General features: G+C 40.1%; 1 protein-coding gene across 1 annotated transcript; it reads left to right on the forward strand.

The window, feature by feature from the left end:
- Nucleotides 1–11,685: 11,685 nt before the first annotated feature.
- Nucleotides 11,686–12,855, forward strand: LOC121986488 (F-box/kelch-repeat protein At3g61590-like). Its single transcript, XM_042540455.1, has one exon. It carries the CDS (start codon nt 11,686–11,688, stop codon nt 12,853–12,855), a length of 1,170 nt encoding a protein of 389 aa, XP_042396389.1.
- The last annotated feature ends 8,670 nt before the right edge of the window (nt 12,856–21,525 follow it).

Here is a 21,525-nt window from a genome sequence, read left to right on the forward strand (position 1 = left end):
GTAGCTGATGAACTTTTGGGTTCATTAGTAGTGGAAATCTTTCCAACCTACGAGTCTTACTTGGAAGGAAAAATAACCAAGAAGCTTTTAAGTCAAAGGGGTATGGAGCCAAAGATATATTGGAATTGGTTCATTCTGATTTGTGTGATCCTATGACTATCCAGGCAAGAAGTAGTATCGAATATTTCATCTATTTTATAGATAACTATTCAAGATACAAATACATTTACTTAATGTGCCGCAAGACTAAGTACTTTGATTAGTTCAAAGAGTACAAGGCTGATGCGGAGAAATGTTAAAGTAAAAGTATTAAGTCACTATGGTAAGATCGTAGTGGCAAGTACCTCTTGGGATAATTTGGGAGTCACTTATCGGAAGTCGGGACTCAATCCTAACTAACTACACCTGGTACACCCCAACAGAATGGTGTAGTAGAAAGAAGGTATAAGGCTCTTATGGAATAATTAGATCGATGATGAGTTATTACCAAATTTGTTTTAAGGATATACACTAGAAACAGAAGTGAACATAATACCTTCTAAAGTCAGAACTCTCTACTCCCATAGAATTGCAGAATGGGCGTAAGCCTAGTCTGAAGTATATTCGGATTTGGGTGGTCTAGCACATAAGAGACACTGATAAGTTGGGCAGGAGTTCACTTGTTTGTGAGTTATCCTAGAGAAACAAAAGTAGGTTTATAGTCTTAAAAATCAGAAGGTCATTATCAATGACTGATTTTTAGAATAGGACTATGTAATAAACCACATGCCCATAAGTAAATTTGTTCTTAAGGAAATAATAAAGGACATGTCTAATCTAGTACCAACTGTACAAGATGAAATATCACAAGAAACTGCAACACGTATCATAAATGATACACAATTACAGATAGTGCCTCATCGTAGTGGAAGGGTTGTCAAGCAACCTAAGAGATTCATGTTTTGGGAGAGTCTTTGGACTTGATCCCAAATGAACATGAGCCTGATCCCGGACATATGATGAAGCTCTCCAAGATAAAGATGCAGCATCTTGGCAAAGAATAATGAATAACAGAATTAGAATATATATATATTCTAATAAAATCTGGAAGCTTGTAGAACCACCAGATGGTGTAAAAGCCATTGGGTGTTAAATAGGTCTACAATAGAAAAGGAAGGACAGACAGGAAAGTGTATACTTTCAAAGCAAGGCTTATTAAAAAAGGGGAAACCTTTTATCAGTAGTCATGCTAAAGTCTATCCAGTTTCTTTTTAGCAAGTGGATGTCAAGACAGCTTTCCTTAATGGAAGTCTTGAAGAAAGCATCCATATAAAGCAACCAGAATGGTTCATTACAAAGGGCAAAGAGCATCTTGTGTGCAAGCTCAATCAGTCTATGGACTGAGGCAAAGCTTTAAGGTCTTGGAACATCCGGTTTATCAAAGTAATCCAGACCTTTGGATTTATTTAGTAACCGGATAAGTCTTGTGTATACAAAAGGTGTGATGGAAGCGTGGTGATATTTCTTGTACTATACGTAGAAAACATTTTTGGTAGTTGGAAACAATATCAAAATATTGTCAGAAGTAAGGGTATGGTTTTCCAAAGCAATTCGATATGAAGGACTTGGGAGAATGTATATTCTTGAGATCAAAGTAATAAGGGATCACAAGAAAAGAATATTTTACTTATCCCAAGCTTCATATATCGGAAAAAAAATCCTTGCTCGTTTTAAGCGTGCAAAACTCCAAGAAAGGTTTCTTACTTTTTTAGCATGGAGTAACTTTATCTAAAGAAATGTCTACGTAGACATCAAAGGAGATAAAGGACATGAAGGCAGTTCCTTATGCTTCGGCTGTGGGAAGCCTAATGTATGCTGGATATCTATTTTGCTGTGGGCATAGTTAGTAGATATCAAAGCAACTCTGGACAAGGACATTGATCTGCGGTAAAGCATATATTGAAGTACCTTAGAGGCACTAGAGATTATATGCTAGCTTATAATGCAGATAATTTGTTCCCTGTAGGTTGCATGGATTTTAACATCCAATTGGAAAGGGACAATAATAAGTCAACCTCGGGGTTTTGTGTTTACTTTAGGAGGTAAAGTCATAACTATGGAAGAGTGATAAGCATAGGTGTTTTTCTGGACTCTACCATAGAAGTTTAGTATATGGCAAGCCTCTGAGGCATCCATAAAAGCTGAATGACTCAATAATCTCAAGATAGACTTAGATATGATTTTTGGTTTGTCCAAAGATTATTACAATTTATTGTAATGATATTGGTGCAGTAACAAACTCGAAGAAACCATAAGTCTATAAGGCAGGTAAACACAATAGAGCGCAAGTACCACCCAATACGAGAAATCGTATAAACGAGGAGAAGTTGTTGCCGCCTAGATTTATCAGTACCTTATAAATTATAAACAGTAACTCACGACCATAATGGAAAGGAACAAACCATTGGAAGGTCGTAGTGTAATTAGGTATTAGTTTATCTTAACTATATGATTATACTAGTACACTTAGAGTGTATTGAGTAGGACCATTAGAGGTCGTTTCTTTTATACTGACTTTATAAAGAAACAAAGACCTCAGTTATTATGGAAGTGTGTGCTCTTAATCCTAATATAATAACAAGCACATATATTTGATATTTATTTCTTTAATTTATCAATGGGTGAGATTTAATTCGATGAATCAATAAGCCCGATAAGTTGGGAAATGATATCACTTATAGTGTGTGTTGTTGATTATAGAAGGAAACTGTGTCCTAGAGATACTAGGTTGAGAATGTCCCCAAGAGGAGCTCAAAAGGATTGTCATGTTAAACCCTGCAGGTGGACTTAGTCCGACATGACGATGAAGTTGAGTGGTACTACTCTTGGAGCTAGATATTAATTAAGTGAGTTGTCAGTAACTTACTTAATTAGTGGACATTTGTTATCTTAAACACAGGGAGACTAACACACTCATAATAAGAAGGAGCCTAAAATGTAATTTGGGATTGGTGCGGTAGTTCAATAATAGTTCTTTAGTGGAATGAATTATTATTGATGAAATTAAGTTGTGTGTTCGGGGCGAACACGGGATGCTTAATTTCATCGGGAGACCAAAACCAATTCCTCCTCTCGGTCCCTATCGTAGCCTCTAGTATATAGAGATTTATACCCACCGCATACCCACCTTCTTACCCATCCAATGGGGCCGGCCAAGCTAGCTTGGAACCCAAGCTAGGGCCGGCCAAGACCAAGTGGATGAGCCATGTAGGTGGCCGGCCAAAGCTTGGGTCCCAAGCTTAGGTAGCCGGCCACTAGAATATTAAAAAGGATTTTTATTAAAATTATTTTTTATGTGGATATCATGAAGAGAGTTTAAAAATTAAAAATTTCCTTTTATAACTTTCTACAAAAGATTAAGAGAAGAGATTAATCTCTTTCCTTATTTGTAGTTTAAAAGGATAGTTTTAATTTTTGGTAAAAACTTTCCTTATTTGTAAATTATCTACATGTTTAAAAGAGAGTTTAAAATTTGAAATCTTTCCTTATTTGTTGATTAAAGGAGGATTTTAAATTTTAAGAAAACTTTCCTTTTTAATCATGTTTATGATTTAAAAGAAAGTTTAAAAATTAAATATTCTCTTTTATAAGTTTCTACAAGAGATTAAGAAAAGATTTGATATCTTTCCTTATTTGTAGATTAAAAGAGATTTTAATTTTTAGAGATAACTTTCTTTTTATCCACATGTTTAAAAGAAAGATTTTAATTTATTAAATTTCCTTTTTATAAACCAATCATGAAGGGATAAAATTATTGGAGAAATTTTTATAAATTTCCGGAAACAAATTAGGAAGTTTTAATTTTTGTTTTAACTAAAACTTTCCTTGATTTGGGGAGAAGAGTGGCCGGCCAAATAAAATTGAGAAAGAAAATTATTTTTAATTAAATAAATTTTCCTTTTCAATAGCAAAAGAATTAAGGAAGTTTTTATTAAAATTTCCTTATTTGCCAAGATCAAGGATTATAAAAGAGGGGGTAGAGGAGGCTTCAAGGCTAACGAATCTATTCTATTTTTCTCCCTCTTTTCCTTGGTGGTGTGGTCGGCCCTTCCTTCTTCTCTTCTTCTTCTCTTTGTGGCCGAACCTCTTCATGCTCATGGAGTTTTAATTGGTGGTCGGATCTAGCTTGAGCAAGAAGGAGAGAAAGCCTACATCCCTTGGAGCTTGGTTGGTGGAAAAGATCTTCATCTTTTGGAAGCTTTGTGCTTGGCCGAAATTTGAAGAAAGGAGAAGGTGCTTTGGTGGTTTCTCATCTCGGAAGATCGTTGCCCACACAACGTCCGAGGTTAGAAGAGGAATACGGTAGAAGATCAAGAGGTTTTTCTAAAAGGTATAACTAGTATTTTTTCTTTCCGCATCATACTAGTTATTTTTGGAAATAATACTAAATACAAGAGGCATACGATTCTAGAGTTTCGAATTTGTTTTCGATATAGTGTTCTTTTGTTTTTCTTTTCCCTGTGATTTGATTGTTCTTTTCGGTTAATCTAAAGTTATTTTAGGAAATTAAATATTAGCTTTCCATAAAAGGTTTTGTCTAGTCGGTGGTGGTTGCTCCCATATCCAAGAAGGTCATGTGCCTCGCCACGTCAGTACTGGGAACCAATTATGGAAATTAATATTTAATGGAATTAATAACTTAAGGTGACTTGGGTCGAACGTGTTAAGTTTCGCAGGAGATCCAAGTCTAAACCTAAAAGAACAAATAGATTAAGTTTTGGATCAAACGTGTTAAGTTCCGCAGACGATCCAAAATTTAATTTAAAAGAACACATGGTAACTAGGAAAATGTTCAGACCTTTGTACAAAATTTTTGTACAGTGGAACCTCTAGGTTTTCCGAGTAGCAACCAACACCGGGCACCCGGACCAGAAGTTTATCCGAACTTGACGTGGCATGATCTGTTGTGAAGAGGATCAAATTCTATCCATGTTCAAGCGCCTGAAACCCTTCTAGGTGCCCCGATCAGAGCTATAAATACAACCCCGATCCCAGTAGCTTAGAATAATCACTTGTAATTAATTAATTTGTCTGTTCTACTACTGTGTGTGAGCTATCAATGCTGTAAGAGGTTTCTCCTCCCAAAGGAGACTTGAGTGAACTTCATTTGTTTAAGATTAGCAATCCTCTGATTGTAAATCTAGTAAATTATTTTGCCTATGCTTTTTAATTTATGCATTTTCACTTTGTTATTTTACAAGTGTTTTCTTAATTTAGTTTGATACGTCGAGAAGGGTTTCTTTTAACTTTCAGGGTAATTCACCCTCCTCTTACTGGCTACCAACGGTCCAACAATGATATTGTTCACTTTAGTCTTAAAGACCTTATGGTTTTATTTTTTGGCTTTACCCAAAAGGTCTTATACCAATGAATATATCTTTCCCTTATAAGACCATGATCTTTTTCATATGTTTTCAATATGGAAATTTGTTTGCAACCTTGCAACCTCAATAAAGTCCTAGTGGATAGCCAACACAGAAGCCCTAGTTGCGACTAGGCAAAGAAGATCTAGTAATTCAATTGGATAGAGGCGAAAGGAAGTCCTAGTAGGTCGGGTGGACCGAGGGGCAAGAAGACCTAATAAGTCAGTCGGGCAGAGGGACAGGAAGAACTGGTGGATCAAGGATTGAACATCAAACTGATAGGCTTTCTATATGAAGGAGAGCCTTGTAGTCCTTCCTTTAAGAGGGAGATTGTTAGAGTTGCAATGTTACATAAGAAAGTGTTGGTGCAGTATCCCTCAGGTCAAGGTTGACCTGGTTAACCAAGCTTGAGTCTTGGTTTGAGTTTCGATATTTGACAATACAAGACTTCGATGATATGGACAAGTGCAGGTGCAGTTGTTCATTTGGGGAGATTGTTTGGTGCAATTCCCCTCTGATCAGTGTCTGATCAGGTTGGTTGAAGAAGAGTCAAGTAGGTCAAGGTTGACTAGATACTTGACTGGGAAGTCCTAACTGGGATGTTAGGCAGAAGGAAAGACCTGGTGAGTGAAGCCAGGTGAAAGACCTAGTGAGTGAACCTAGGAAGTTTGAAAGTCCTAGTGAGTGAAGTCAGGTGAAAATCTTAGTAATTGAAGCTAGGTGAAAGACTTGGTGAGTGAAGCTAGGCAGAAGAAAAATCATGGTGAGTGAAGTTAGGTGAAAGACTTGGTGAGTGAAGTCAGGCAGAAGAGAAATCCTGGTGAGTGAAGGGAGGTGAAAATACTAGTGAGTGAAGCTAGGTGAAAGACCTGGTGAGTGAAGCCATGCAGAAGAGAAATCCTGGTGAGTGAAGCCAGGTGAAAATCCTAGTGAGTGAAGCTAGGTGAAAGACCTGGTGAGTGAAGTCAGGCAAAAGAGAAGTCCTAGTGAGTGAAGCTAGGCAGAAGGGAAGTCCTGGTGAGTGAAGCCAGGCACGGGGAAATCCAGATGGGTCAAGGTTGACCAGACATCTGGTGAAAGTCCAAGTAGGTCAAGGGAGTGACTGGATACTTGGTATGATGAAGAAAAGTCCAAGTGGGTCAAAGGGATTGACCGGACACTTGGTGAGGGAGTCCTAGCAGGTCAAGGGTGACCGGATGCTAGGCATGATGAACCAACAGGTCATGGGTTGACCGGATGTTGGTTTGGGGGCTTTGGACTTGGTTTTGGGCAAAAACCAATGTCTGGATCGATCAGCCGATCGATTGGGATGGTCCCCGCAACAAGCCTCGAGTGGGCAAGTCGCAGAGCGCACAAAACGCCTCTGGATCGATCAGCCGATCGATCCAGAGCTCCCAATCGATCAATGGATCGATTGGGAGATGGCGATGTCGCGCGATAAGCCCTGGATCGATCAGCCGATTGATCCAGGCGTATTCCTGAGAGCATAGAGGCGCTCTGGATCGATCAGCCGATCGATCCAAAGCCTCCCCGATCGATTGGGAGCAATCCAATCGATCGGGATCCGACCGTTGGCGCAAATAAAGGTCGTTGGCGTGCGTCTTCTTGAGAAGAACTCATACGATTCATCTCCGATCCTCTTCTGCGCTTTCAGCTCTTCTCCATAGGGTTCTCACCGCCAGTTCTTGAAGTTCTTGGAGTATTTTCCAAGTCAAGAGGCGGATCTACTACAAGAGGAAGAAAGCTAGGGTTAGGGTTTTCTTGCACTCATTGTAAGCTTTGTGCTTGTATTTTGTATCCTTTCCTTTTCTTCTTGTAGTGTGAACTTGCAGGGCTTCTCCGCCTTCGGTAGTTACCGTAAAGGAGGGTTTTATTAGTGGAGGGTGTGTGAGTGCGTGGATCCTTGGACTAGTCACCTCCTTTGGAGGTGGATACCAAGTAAATCTACTTGTTAGCGTTGTGTGTATTGTTTCTTGTATATTTTCGCTGCACATCTCTGAAGAAACAAGCAACGTCGACCACGAGCACGCGACGAGCTATTCACCCCCCCTCTAGCTACATATTCGGTCCCAACAGAAAGATCATGGGTGTCACGCCCCGGGAGAGTCCCTACCGAGGAAAGTTCGGCAGCATCTCCTCTGTACCGGTGACAATCTAAAACATTACTACAAAACCCTCCGGGCCACACAAACCTCGGCCAACACGGACCGAACAATAGCAAGAAAAATAACTAACAATCCACATAGTTTATATTAACTCAGCCTCTGGATGACACAACCATGCTGTTTATTTAAATAAGACCTACTCCACTACAATGACAGAAAACTAAACCCACAACAGAAAATCCAACGCGGTGGAAAACAAAGGCAGTAAACCAAAACACGATAAAAATACTCGAGTACAATTCTACATCACAAGTATATAAAGATACATAACAAGGAAGCCCAATATTCAAAACTGAAACCCGTCGCGACAGGTGGTGGGGAACTAGCGACTGGAACCTCCTGATAGCATCAACTTAAAATATATCAACTGGGTGAGTCCCACACTCAACGGATACCAAGCTGACATGCATAGTAAACTATAATTAATAGTAATAATCAAGGAATAGTCTCCTGGACAAAAGCCGGAAATGTAAAACTGAAAAGGGCTGAGGAAAACTGTACTCACCAGGGCCTCCTTTCCTGACATAAAGGTTGTCAGACCAGATACCTCATGTCTCCTGTATGCATGTCAATCATATGCATCCACCAAATATACAGCAAACAAAGTACAGTAAATACAAGCAATAAATGCAATCATGCATATGATGCAATATGACATGGTCACTAGTAGCTATCCTAATGTATGTCACAAATAATCTCCCAAATTAATGTAATAATCGAAAACCCACAACTGCACAAAGAAATGTTTTAGTATATCGTCCGAGTCAAATTTTTCGAGGACATGATAGCATCGTGCTTGTCTCAGATTTAGAATACTTTTTTTAGGTTTTCTCATTATGAACTGGGGTTTGGCATTTAAAGGAAATCTTAGACTAGAAATATAATTTCAAACAAAATAAATCAATTCAATGACCTAGAATCTATTCTATTGTAGAATGAATCCTGAACAATCAAGTAAGCGAACACTACAAATCCCACTTACAATGAACAGAACTCAACTAAATTGCGGAAATTAAACCTTGCAAATTCTGAATTAAACTAAAAGCAACCTAGGGTACTGATCTTAAACTACAAGGACTTCACCTGAATTTAAGTCTACTTAGCCAATGAAAATCACCTACTGGAAGCTAAAGTGCAAGATTTCAGCAAAACACATTGCAGAACTGAAATTTAACAAAAACTTAACACTACTTCTAACTAGCCACACCTAAAATTACTTAATCCATTGAACTAACTAAACTTATCAACTAATAGATTGCAAAAACATAAGTTACTAAACAAGAATTAAGAAATCAAAAATGCAATTGTAAATACTGAACAAAACAGAACAGAAGCGTGAAGATCTAAATTGTGCAGAACAGAATTGTGCAGAAAAGAGAATAACAAGAAAAACTACACTATGAGCTACAAATTCATAATCAAATTGCCATAACAGGAAGAACTACATTAAAGAACTAAAGTAAAATGAAGCTAAACATCACTACAACCAAATCCCAGACCTATTCGTCTTCTCCTTGCCGTCGCACAAGGAACTGTAGAGAACGCTCTAGCTGGTGTCGAAATGAAATCCTTTAGCTTCAAGCTCAACTCAGATTCACTCGATTATCCACAGAAATCTTCAGCGAGTCTGCGAACTCTAAAGTTGGCAACTAGCGAACTCTAATTTACTGACGCTGAAATCGCGAAGCTGGAAGAAGAGCTATGGAGGATGGTTTGCTGTCGAAAATGGTCCAAGATCACCGGAGGAGTGCCGCCGATGACTCAGTGGAGGAATGGAATCCCAAATCATAGGAATGCCTCCAACCTGAGAGAAAAATCGTGATCCGCAGGAATAGTACTTCGCCAACGAAACTCAATCGCTGGTGATGCCAGATGGTCGGAAGCTGGTCACCAGATGCTAAGGACCTCCACGCCGATGAAGATGAGCTGATTCGTAGATCTGGATGCAGGGAGGAGCCGCGATTGCGCATCGAGAAGAATGACACAATGAACAGTAGCGTAAGCTCACTATTCACCGTGCCACATGTTTGATTTTATACTAGGTTTTTGGTTCAATTGAGGTCTAATTTGGGTTTAGGTTTAGTTGAACCCACATGTGGTTTTGTATTCCTTCATTTGGTTGGATGGACCAAGTTTTCATTTGAATAATGAATCCCTTTTAATACCTTACAAGATCAAATTCAAATAATGAGGAATAGATCATGCATTAAGACAGAAAACATCATAAAGTGCATAAAGACCATGCTTGGTAAATATGATCAAAATTAAAAATTAAAATATACAAATGTATAAAGAATACCACATATTAACCCAAAAGTAATATATCTAATTATTACTTATCAAATCCCTCATACTTATTCTTGCACGCCTCGTGCAAGTGACATAGCTAAAATAACAACTAAGATGGTACCCCCTCCATCATAATGTATGGTATTATTTCATGATGTGATAAAAGGTTATTCACTCACCCTAGTGCCCCTATCAATCCGTCCTTAGGCCAACACGAGGAAGTAAATCTCAGATGGCTACTAGCTATTAATTTAGTGGCTAAAGTATGGAAAAAGACATGCTCAAATGCTCCGAATTTCGACTCCATAATCTAATATGACAATATCCTATACCTCAACCTTTATACCATCCTGAGGGGACTACAATATTGTTTCATGAGACGCTTAAGGAGAGAATTTCCCCTGATGCTATGATATATTTCACTCTTAAATTAGTATGCTAACACTAACATTGCAATTACTATTCTACGCATGTAAGGTAATGTTAAAAGTTTGATCTAAGATTAAAGAATTGGTATCAGATTCCATGATAAAAAATGTGAAATTCGTCTCCTCCCACAATTCTTCCATGTCACTCGGATAGACTGAATTAAGTACTGAACAAATTCCTATGTAGGAGGATAATTTTCACAAATTTTATCTGAATTCAATCCTTACTCCATGCTTTAAATCTATCACATAGTTACTGACTTGCTACGCCCTAAGCTGATATCAGATTCCACACCATGAAATAGGGATATTTTGCTTAAGAGTTTTTTTTTTTTTTTGAAACCATAACTTTTGGGCTTATTTTTAATTTTTAATTATATATTTTTAATTTAATTAGAGATTTATTTTCTAAATAAAAATCAGGCATAATCACGTGCGTCAAATTAATATCAATTACTTATCTAGAAAGAAAATAATAATTTGTTTGTACCGAAGAAAATAGAAGAAAATGTAAATAAATAATCAAATAAAGTTGCAAGTCTTTTCTATGTATGTTCAGAAGAAAAGAAGAACATAAAACTTAATTTCATTCTTAACACAGCACAAAGGACGAACAAAATTACCATGATCACGTAGAGGAATTCTACAAATTCTTATCTAGAAAAAAGAAAAGTGCAAATTATATTAATAAAAAGTTTATCTATTATATTTTACCGTGATCTTTTCATAGTCTAATAATGTGACTTATTCTTTATAAAGTAAAAAAAAATTCTTATAAAATCCTAATTATTTTAATAAAATATGACTGATTTGTTCAAAAAATAAAATAAAATACCTTTCATAAAAGTTTTAACAAATTAAAAAATGTGATGACTTAGTCAATTTTTTTTTTTCTGAACCAAAGAGAACAATTTGATTTTGTGAAAAGATGAAGTAATTGTGAAGCGTAGGCATTTCTTTTTAATGAATTAATTGTTAGTTTATTTTTCCTTATTTATATTAATTTTTTAGAAAGAAATTAATGCTCTCTAATATAATTTCTATGTTTGAATTTTTAAATTTTATTTCTATAGAATAAAAGGAAACAAAATTAAGGTATTAAAAAATATCTGAACTTTTCTGTTTTTCTATATTAATTATATATTAACTTTTTTACTTATTAAATTTTATAAAAGGAGGATCATGTCCTACCCTTTTATATTGATCTAAATATAGTAATAATTCATCTAAAATTTCTTAAAGTAGGAACGCGGGGAAACAAGAGATTCATAGATAAAGGTCGCAACTATTAAGTTTTTTTTTTTTCTTTACGTTAATTTGAGGGGGTTTTTTCCTGTTCTTGATTCAACAGTTTTTTTTCTTCATCATCCCATCCACCACGAGGTTGCAGAGATCAGGACGATGCCTAGAGATAGTGACGGCGAGGAAGAGGAGGAAGAAGAAGATAAAGGAGCATTGCTGTCGTGGGAAGCCATTCTACCGGACGAACTCCTGCAGAAGATACTCTCCTTGTTGCCCATCGCCAACATCATCAAATTGAGCATCGTGTGCAAACGGTGGTACGAGGTGGTTCACTCCTTCCCCCCGTTGTCTTGGGCGATGATGGCGCCACAGAAGCCATTGTTCTTCAGATCCTGCTTTAACGACTGTGCCTTCTCGGGCATCGTGTACGACCCTTCTCTCCTCCGGTGGTGCAACTTCGACTTCCCCCGCTTAGAAAGGGGCATCTGGTACTCATCCTCCTCTTGCGGCTTGGTCTGCTTAATGAACTCCAATAACGGTGACGAGAACTGCTTAATATTAGTCGGCAATCCCATCAAGAGAGACTGGAAGCTGCTTCCTCAAGTCCCCGGCGACTCTTCCCCCAACTCCATCTCGCTCGCCTTGTCATTTGACCGTCGCACACGCGCCTACACCGTGGTCGTCCTCAAGTGCACCTCCACGTACAACCATCTGCCAGGGGTGTCCTTCCAACAACGCTTATCCGTCCACATCTACCAATCGACGACGAAATCATGGGCCACTCCCATCGCCCAAGACCTGGACCTCTTGATGGGCAACAACGATGCTGTCATATGCGACGGCCTGCTCTACTACTTCATCCGCCCGTACCCGGTGCGACGCCCCCAGTTAGTGGTGTTCGATCTCGCTAAGATGCCCTCTACCATTGAGTCTCTGATTCAAGAATCGATTCCTGCACCATTCGAAAAAATTGGCCGTGTTGAATTGATCAACATGTCGAACAAATTGGTCATGGTCAGTAGGATAGACCGGCCGCGCAAGAGAGTGGTGATTTTGGAACTCGAGGATAAGACATGGCGGAAGGTGGCTCAAATGCCGAACTCCATGTACAAGACGATAGATGGCCTAAATTTCACCTTTTGTGGCGGCGGCCACTTCCTCTTCATGCACTTCAAAGGGCCGGTGGTACTGACCTTCGATATGAGGCAGAAGGTGTGGAAATGGTCAAGCCAGCTGTGTCTCTGCCCGCGCCAGCGCCCCTACACTAAGTTCAGGTCCCTATGCTACTGCAGCTTCTGCTTCGAACCGAGGCTCGACGTCTCCTCTTGATTTCTCTACTGCATGCTTCATTTACAACTCGACAAATTTTTTTATTTTATTTTATTTTATTTTCATTATCCGCCAAGACTTTGTTCATCTGTCTATATAAGATAGATTAACGAATTTTAGCATCCATCTTTACCATATCATGAAAAATCAATACTAATTTCAAACTGTTTATGAACTTCAAGCACGGTGTTTAAACCAGATGAACAAGCTACCTTGGGAAAAAAGAGTCACACTAGTAACTGAAGAAATTTATCATAGATCTATTATATCCTTTTAGTTTATTTCCTTGTTTAATTTTATTTTATTTCCACCCAAACAACTGTTGTTTTAGTTTCAATTTTAGTTTTAGTAATGGAGAAATTTCTCTATTATGGTCATGTATGACTCTTTTATCCTACTTCTTTAAGAAGAATTCTTATTTAACTATGTAAATGATTTTCCTTTGGTTGCCTTTTACCACATCAATTTGTAATGATTTTATTTTATTTTGTAAAGATGCTTTTGACCCCAATCAAAGTTTTTAAGAACTTTTTGCCCCAGAGTTCTTAGATATTGATACACCTGTAGTCAAAAGTTATTAATGGGTCTAGATTCATTAGCATCACTTTAAATATGAAATATTTTCCTTATGGTACTCTCCAAAGTTAAAAATGCTCACATTTCTTAATTTCAAAACATTTTATGTTATGAATGAGAGCTAGAAACAATTCCAACATCGATAAGTTTGAAACATAGTCATCAACGTCGCCTCCCTCTTATACTCTCCTAAATCTAACGTTAAAATTCTTTCAATTTCATTTTTAGGCACTAATAAATTTTGGTCAAAAATGGATGAGCCTAAATTTATTAGAATCAGTTTAAACATTAAACATTCTCTTCCTCTTACTCTCTAGCCTCAACATGCTTAGATTCCCTAATTTAAAATTTTGAGTTAACAAAAATCACAATGAATTTATAACATAGCCATTGATGTCCATAAACTCATTAGAATCACTTCAAATCCGAATTATCCTCTCCGTTTAACCATATTAAAATTCCTATATTGTAAATATTTTTTTCAGCTATTAATGAGTTATGACCAAAAGTTATTAAAGGGTCTTTCAGCAAGATCACTCAAAATCCGAAATAATCAATTTTCAACATAGTTAAATTCGATTCCAAAACCTTTTAAGTTATTAGTGATGACCCTTTTTGAAAACTATAAAGATGGAACGCTGAGTGTAGTGGTTGGATTGCTGATTAGTAGAAGAGATTTTACTCCATGGCGATGCCTCCTTTCGATTCTGTGCATATTCAGACAAACCAATAAAATATTAGTGCCAATAGGAAGAGGGTCCCTATAATGACCCTCCGACACTCAAGTCAGTATATTTTCAGACGGGTGGATGAAAAGGAACAGTGAAGAACAGTAACGAACGTGCACAAGAGTAGATTTCAGATGTTCAAAGAGCGTACCTTGCCAACGGAGAGCACCTCCTCTATATACGACCCCTCATAACCTTCGTAATCATGGGATGACAAAGTGTGTCAGAGTCTATTAGGTAATGGAGGTAAAGAGAAGCGTATAACTTAGGCAATATGCTCTAATTATCTAAGGGATTTTCCCTTTATCCACATGATGTCATTTGTGGGAACTTAACCTGCATCCGAGCTGAGGAGATGGAGGGCGCTGAATGACTTCATACCGTGACACTCACCCAGGAAGAGCTCGACCTACTCGTACAAGCTAGGGCGCAGAAAAGAGTCGAGCAGTAGTAACAGAAGGCGCTAGCCGATCAGCAAACGCAGCAAGTAACGTTGGCAGCAGGAGGCCGAGCAGCACAAGAGGATAGCTCGGAGCAGCTCTCTATCTGGGGGCAGAACATATTGTCGACCGGCACCCATGGGGAAGTGTCGCCCGCTCCAATCCCTTTCCATCGGGCTTTATTCCAGACTCCCTCGGAGATAGCCTAAGCAAACCAAGAACGAGGATCTTCTTCGGACGAGGCGCCCGTTCAGGGCACGCGCAAAGGTAAGGCACAGCGAGGCAACAAGTCACCCGAGCAGATCAATCGACAATTCTCCAAGGAGATTCTATGAGATCTGCTGCTCCGACACTACACCCTGTTGGTGATCGGGACCTACAATGGATAAACCGATCCAGATGACCATCTGGATAGGTTCGATAATGAAGTCATGCTCTATCAGTACACAGATGGAGTAAAGTGTCGAGTCTTTCTCACTATGCTCTCTGGCTCGGCACAACGTTAGTTCAGAAGGCTATCGAATGGATCAATACGTAGCTTCAAGGACTTCCGAGCGGTCTTCCTACACCATTTCGCCAGCAGCCGACGCTACCAGAAGATGAGCGCCAGCCTCTTCTACCTGAAGCAGGGACTAAAGGAAATACTCCAAGCTTATATTCAACGTTTCAATCAAGTAGCAATGGACATCCTCGGTCTCATCTGAGACCATGATGAATTCCTTCACTTAGGAGCTTGTCAAGGGAGATTTCTTCCGGTCACTCATCAGGAAGCCGCCCAGGGAATTCAACCACATGCTCAAGAAGGCCAACGAGTATATTAACATGGAAGAAGTCCAAGCAGCCAGAAGGAAAGAGGTGTCGAACGAACCCTCGACGTCGATTGAACATCGACTCGTGAACACCCACCAGCCGTCCATGGGGCCAAGGGCCGAAGGAGGGCAGTCGCACCACGAGACGAGGATGCACACTGTGCAATATTTGGCTTCCAACCGTCTGAAGGCATCAAAGGGAAAGGTATGGATGTCTATGTTCTGCTCTTTCCATCAGTTGGCGTCACACAACACTCGTGATTGCTGTGGACTGACACCGATCGTCAGCCGACCGACCCCAAGACGATACCACTGTCGAACCCCTTCTCCCGACCGGCGACATAGTCACTAATCTGCCAAGCGACAAGAGGATGCAAGAAGATCGCCCGAGCGGCACCATCAACACCAGTTGAGGGACAACGTTGGTCCCTCCCGAAGCACGGATGATCGAAATTGACCTTCCACTCGGGAGGAAGAGAACAGAAGCAACGCCGCCCGAGGAGAGTTCAACATAATTGTCGGCGGGCCAAGTAGCGACAACTCCAACCGAGCCCGGAAGTCGTATGCATAATGACTAGAGATCCACGCAATTGGATGCAGCCGAGAGAAGGCGGACGAGCCCGAGATTAGCTTTGAACCTTGAGACATAGAGGGAGTTGAGATCTCTCATGACTGTTGGAACCCCAAGGTTGTTTTGATGTGATTAAACAAGTTATGTTAGGTCCTGTTTGGTTTAACCCTTGTGTATAAGTGTGCAGGAGCTTAGGATCACAGGAAGTCAAGTGGAAGATGCGGCTAGCGAGAAGGACGGCATGGGAGAGAGCCGACGACCTTGGTGCGTCTGAGAGATGAGGTGCCGCGAAAGAGTAAACCGGTGGACGAGAAGAACGTACACAATGTTCGAGGGACGAGAAGCCGAGGAGGAAGGCTGCTCGAGGAGAAGGCCAGAAGTTAGGTTCGGGTGATCCATATTCTAGATGGCCGAGATCACCCAAGTAAGTGGAACTGGAGCAGAAGACCCGGACTGAGGCAAAAGGAGCCGAGAGAAGACCCAGGCTGAAAAAGTCAACAATGTTGACTTTCCCCACCCGGGGTGCTCGGAGCAGTCTAGGGCGCTTAAAACCTCCGGGGCGCCCGGAACCTCCGGGGCGCCCGGAACCTCCGGGGCGCCCGGAACCTCCGGGGCACCTGGACTAGGGGTGCTTGGAACCATTCTGGGAGCCCAGAATGCTGGTTATATCAAGAATGACATGGGCGTTGACTGTTGCATCGAGGATAAAATTGTATCCCCTCCTAGGGGCCTGGAACCCTTTCAGATGCCCCGACCAAAACTATAAATACAGTCTTGGTCCAGAAGATTTTCAACAATTCAAGAATTAGCAATATAACACTTGTGAGCTTCCAATTTTAGTTTAGCTTCTCTTTTTGTGCTTTCACTGCTGTAAGAGGTTTCTTCGCATGAAGGAGATATTTAGTGCATTTCATTCCTTGGATTAACTGTTGGGTTTTTCGGGCCGCGAAAACCGCTTTTCGCGTCGCGGAAACCCCGAATCGCCCAAGCTACGGATCTCGTGCAAGGTAAAACCGAACAAAAATACGAGTACGAGTTTGAAAACTTTAATCTACAGTAGATCTACATAAGGATAAACCATTTATACCTTTGATGCGATGCCCTTCGCGTTCCCGCTCGTCCAAATGATGCCGGATCTCAAGACCGTCAAGCGCCGGTCCTCTAGAAGTATCCACACGGACACACTAGATGGAGATGACCAAAACCAAGGTGTGCTAGCACCTATGTGGTTCGGCCAAGGGAGGAGAGGGAGAGGTAGAGCTTGAGAGGGAGAAGGAGGAAGATACACTCTAGTGAATGAAAAATGAATTTCTTCACCAAAACAAAGTGGCCGGCCACATTTCATAATTCACATTAATTGCATTAATTGCAATTAATATGAAACCATAAAATCACATTAATTGCATTAATTGCAATTAATATGAAACCATTAAGAGAGTGGCTTTGTCACTTCCATGAGGTGGCACCCATGATGATGTGGAACATCATTATTGGTCCACCTAATGCCAACTCACCAATGAGGTGGCAAAAGGTCAAGTCAAAATTGACCTTTGGTCTTCCTTCTCAAGTCAAGTCAAACTTGACTCAATCTCTACCATGGTGGATCTAATCCAACCATTTGATTCGAGCCAACTTAATATAATGAATCTAATTCATTAAATTAAATTGATTCAATGAGTCAAAATCTAAATTAGACTCATTTAACACATGAATCAACTTGAGTCGAACTCAAGTTAGCCCAATTAGGATTACTCTTAATCCAATTTGATTCATCAAATGAATCTAATCCTCTTGGTTCATCATATGAACCTAATCTCCACCTAATTGTCCTAAGTGTGTGACCCTATAGGTTCTTGTAACGTTGGCAATGCCCTAAACCCATTTAGGAGCATAAGTAATGAGTGGTATCTAGCAACACATCATTACTACCCAAGTTACAAGAATGTCGAGATCCGACATCACCTTGTGACTACCAATTGTGACTACTCACAAAATAATGACAAGTGTCCTTCTATCCTAGACATCTAGATTGATCAATGTGAGGCATAGACCGTGTCATCCTCTAATCAATCTAAATCTTGAACTCCAAGTAGACTCACTCGATCAAATGAGCTCAACATCTAATGTTGACTCATTTGGGCATGGCCATGCACTTAGTGGTCTCACTCTATCAAGAATACCGATGTCGCTCCCGTCATATGGGAGGGATAGATCCCATCTACATCACTCACATCCCTCTACATAATTTGTTATATACCCAGTAATCGCCTTTATAGTCCACCCAATTACGGGTGACGTTTGACGAAACTAAAGTACATAACTCCTTATGTAAGGATCCATGGTGACTTCAGGTCTAAGGACTAATAGTCATACTAATAGCCACATGAGAAAGTATATGACACTCATATAACGATCCATGATACTTTCTCATGGCGGGTCATTCAGTATACATTCTCTAATGCATACCCATGTGTCAGCTTGATATCTCTATATCCATGACTTGTGAGATCAAGTCATCGAGCTGACCTACATGCTAGTCTTATTGTATTAACATTGTCCCTGAATGCTAATACTCGACTAGGAATGATTTAGAGTAGTGTTCCCTATATCATCTCACTATCGATTCAATTAATCGATTGATATAGGTATGAACCTTCTACTCAAGGACGCTATTATACTTAGTCTATTTGACACTAATATAAATAAGTATAATAACCAAACAAATGCCTTTATTAATAAACAAGAATATGATATACATGAGTCCATACAATCATCAAATGATTGGCTCTAGGGCTCTAACTAACAATCTCCCACTAGCACTAGTGCCAATCAGTATAGGCTCTAAGGCCTAAAGACCTAGTGTGACCATCATGCTTCCTCTGTGCCAAAGCCTTGGTCAAGGGATCTGCGATGTTAGCCTCTGTCGGTACTCTGCAAATCTTCACATCTCCTCTATCGATAATCTCTCGAATGAGATGGAAACGTTGTAGAACTGCTGTGAACTCTGCCAGCTCATAGCACTACCATTCAAGCAAAACACGAACCTCGACTGCGATTTTTTAATCATCCTGGTCGGTCTGAAAGCTGGCATCACTGTAACCCTTTACAGTTAGCTCATCATTGCCTCCATATATAAAGAAATATTCTTTAGTCCTTCGTAAGTACTTAAGAATATTCTTGACCGCTATCCAGTGACTTTCAACTGGATCTGACTGGTATATGCTCGTCATGCTCAAAGCATACGAGACATCAGGTCGAGTACACAGCATGGCGTACATGATCGATCCTATGGCTGAGGCATAAGGGATCTGATCCATGCGGTCTCTCTCCTCTCTAGAAGAGGGACCTTGAGTCTTCGAAAGACTCACGCCATGTGACATCGGCAGAAATCCCTTCTTGGAGTTCTGCATGGCAAACCGAAGGAGTACCTTGTCAATGTATGTACTCTGACTTAGGCCAAGCAATCTCTTAGATCTATCTCTATAGATCTGTATCCCTAGAATACGGGATGCCTCACCTAAGTCCTTCATTGAGAAGCAACTCCTTAGCCTGGTCTTGACAGACTGAAGCATAGGGATGTCCTTCCCAATGAGTAGTATGTCATCCACATATAATATGAGGAAGACAACTATGTCCCCTACAACCTTCTTGTAGACACAAGGCTCATCTTCGTTCTTGATGAAACCAAACTGTTTGATCGCATCATCGAATCGAAGATTCCAGCTCCGAGAAGCTTACTTTAGTCCATAAATGGACCTATGCAGCTTGCATACTCTTGTGGATCTACAAAAACCCTCAGGTTGTGTCATGTACACATCCTCGAGTAGGTTTCCATTCAGAAACGCGGTTTTGACATCCATCTGCCATATCTCATAGTCATGGTAGGCTGCAATAGCAAGCATGATCCGAATGGACTTAAACATCGCCACTGGAGAAAAGGTTTCATCATAGTCAATACCATGAATCTGCTTGAAACCTTTAGCTACCAAGCGACCCTTATAGATAAGTCCATCCATGTCAGTCTTTCTCTTAAAGACCCACTTGCACCCAATGGGTTTTACCCCTTCAGGTGGATCAACCAAAGTCCATACTTGGTTGGTGTACATGGATTCTATCTCGGATCTCATGGCTTCTAGCCATTTCTCATAATCTGGTCTCATCACAGCTTCTTGATAGGTGGTAGGCTCATCCTCTATGAGCACAATGTCATCATGGTCAGACAAGAGAAATGAATATCTCTCAGGCTGACGACGTACCCTATCAGACCTGCGAAGAGGTATGTCTACTTGAACTGGTTGTTGTTCCTCAACTCTTTGTGGAACATCATCCACAACACTTTGTGGTTCCAGTTCAATTTCCATCGAGGCATCAGTGCTATTGTTCGCATCTTGAACCTCTTCAAGATCGAACGCGCTCCCACTAGTCTTTCTAGAAACAAAGTCCCTTTCTAGAAAGACCCGATCTTGCCACAACTACCTTGTGGGAATGTAGAAGTAATATCCTTAGTTTCCTTGGGATATCCGGTGAAATAGCACTTGTCGATTTGGGTCCTAATTTGTCCGAGACTTGACGTCGATCGTAAGCCTCACAACCCCAAATCCTCATGAAAGACACTGGATCTCCCACCATATCCTATATGGTGTCTTTATCACGGCCTTTGATGGAACTCGGTTGAGTATGAAAGCTGCCGTGTCTAGAGCATATCCCCATAGATATGTCGGAAGATCTGTGTGACTCATCATAGACCGTACCATATCTAATAAGGTACGATTCCTCCTTTCGGATACACCATTCCACTGTGGTGTTCCAGGAGGAGTGAGTTGAGATAAAATCCCACACTCAGCTAAGTAGTCACGAAACTCATGGCTTAAGTATTCTCCACCTCGATCTAATCGAAGTACCTTAATACTCTTGCCAAGCTGGTTCTGTACTTCATTCTTGAATTCTTTGAACTTTTCAAAGGATTCAGATTTATGTGTCATCAAATACACATAACCATATCTACTGAACTCATCAGTAAATGTGATGAAGTACATATAACCGCCTCTAGCAGCAACATTGAAAGGGCCACATACATCACTATGTATGAGTCCTAACAAATCAGTTTCTCTCTCGCTATGCCCACTAAAGGGGGTCTTGGTCATCTTGCCTCGTAGGCATGACTCGCATATCTCATATGATTCTAAATCAAATGTGTCCAGCAAACCATCCTTATGGAGCTGGGATAAGCGCTTGTCATTTATATGACCTAAGCGACAGTGCCAGAGATAGGTGTGGTTCAAGTCATTCGACTTGATCCTCTTGGTATTTATGTTATAGACAGGGCTCTCTAGGTCTAGAATGTAGAGTCCGTTTATCAGAGGTGCACTACAATAGAACATATCATTTAAAAAGACGGAACAACATTTGTTCTTTATTATAAACGAGTATCCTCTCTTGTCCAAACAAGAAACTGATATTATGTTCTTTGTCAAGGCAGGCACATAACAACAATCGTCTAATTCTAGTACTAGCCCAGAGGGCAGAGATAGATGATAAGTTCCTAC

Source organism: Zingiber officinale, chromosome 5B (genome assembly GCF_018446385.1).
Source record: "Zingiber officinale cultivar Zhangliang chromosome 5B, Zo_v1.1, whole genome shotgun sequence".
Lineage (NCBI taxonomy): Eukaryota > Viridiplantae > Streptophyta > Magnoliopsida > Zingiberales > Zingiberaceae > Zingiber > Zingiber officinale.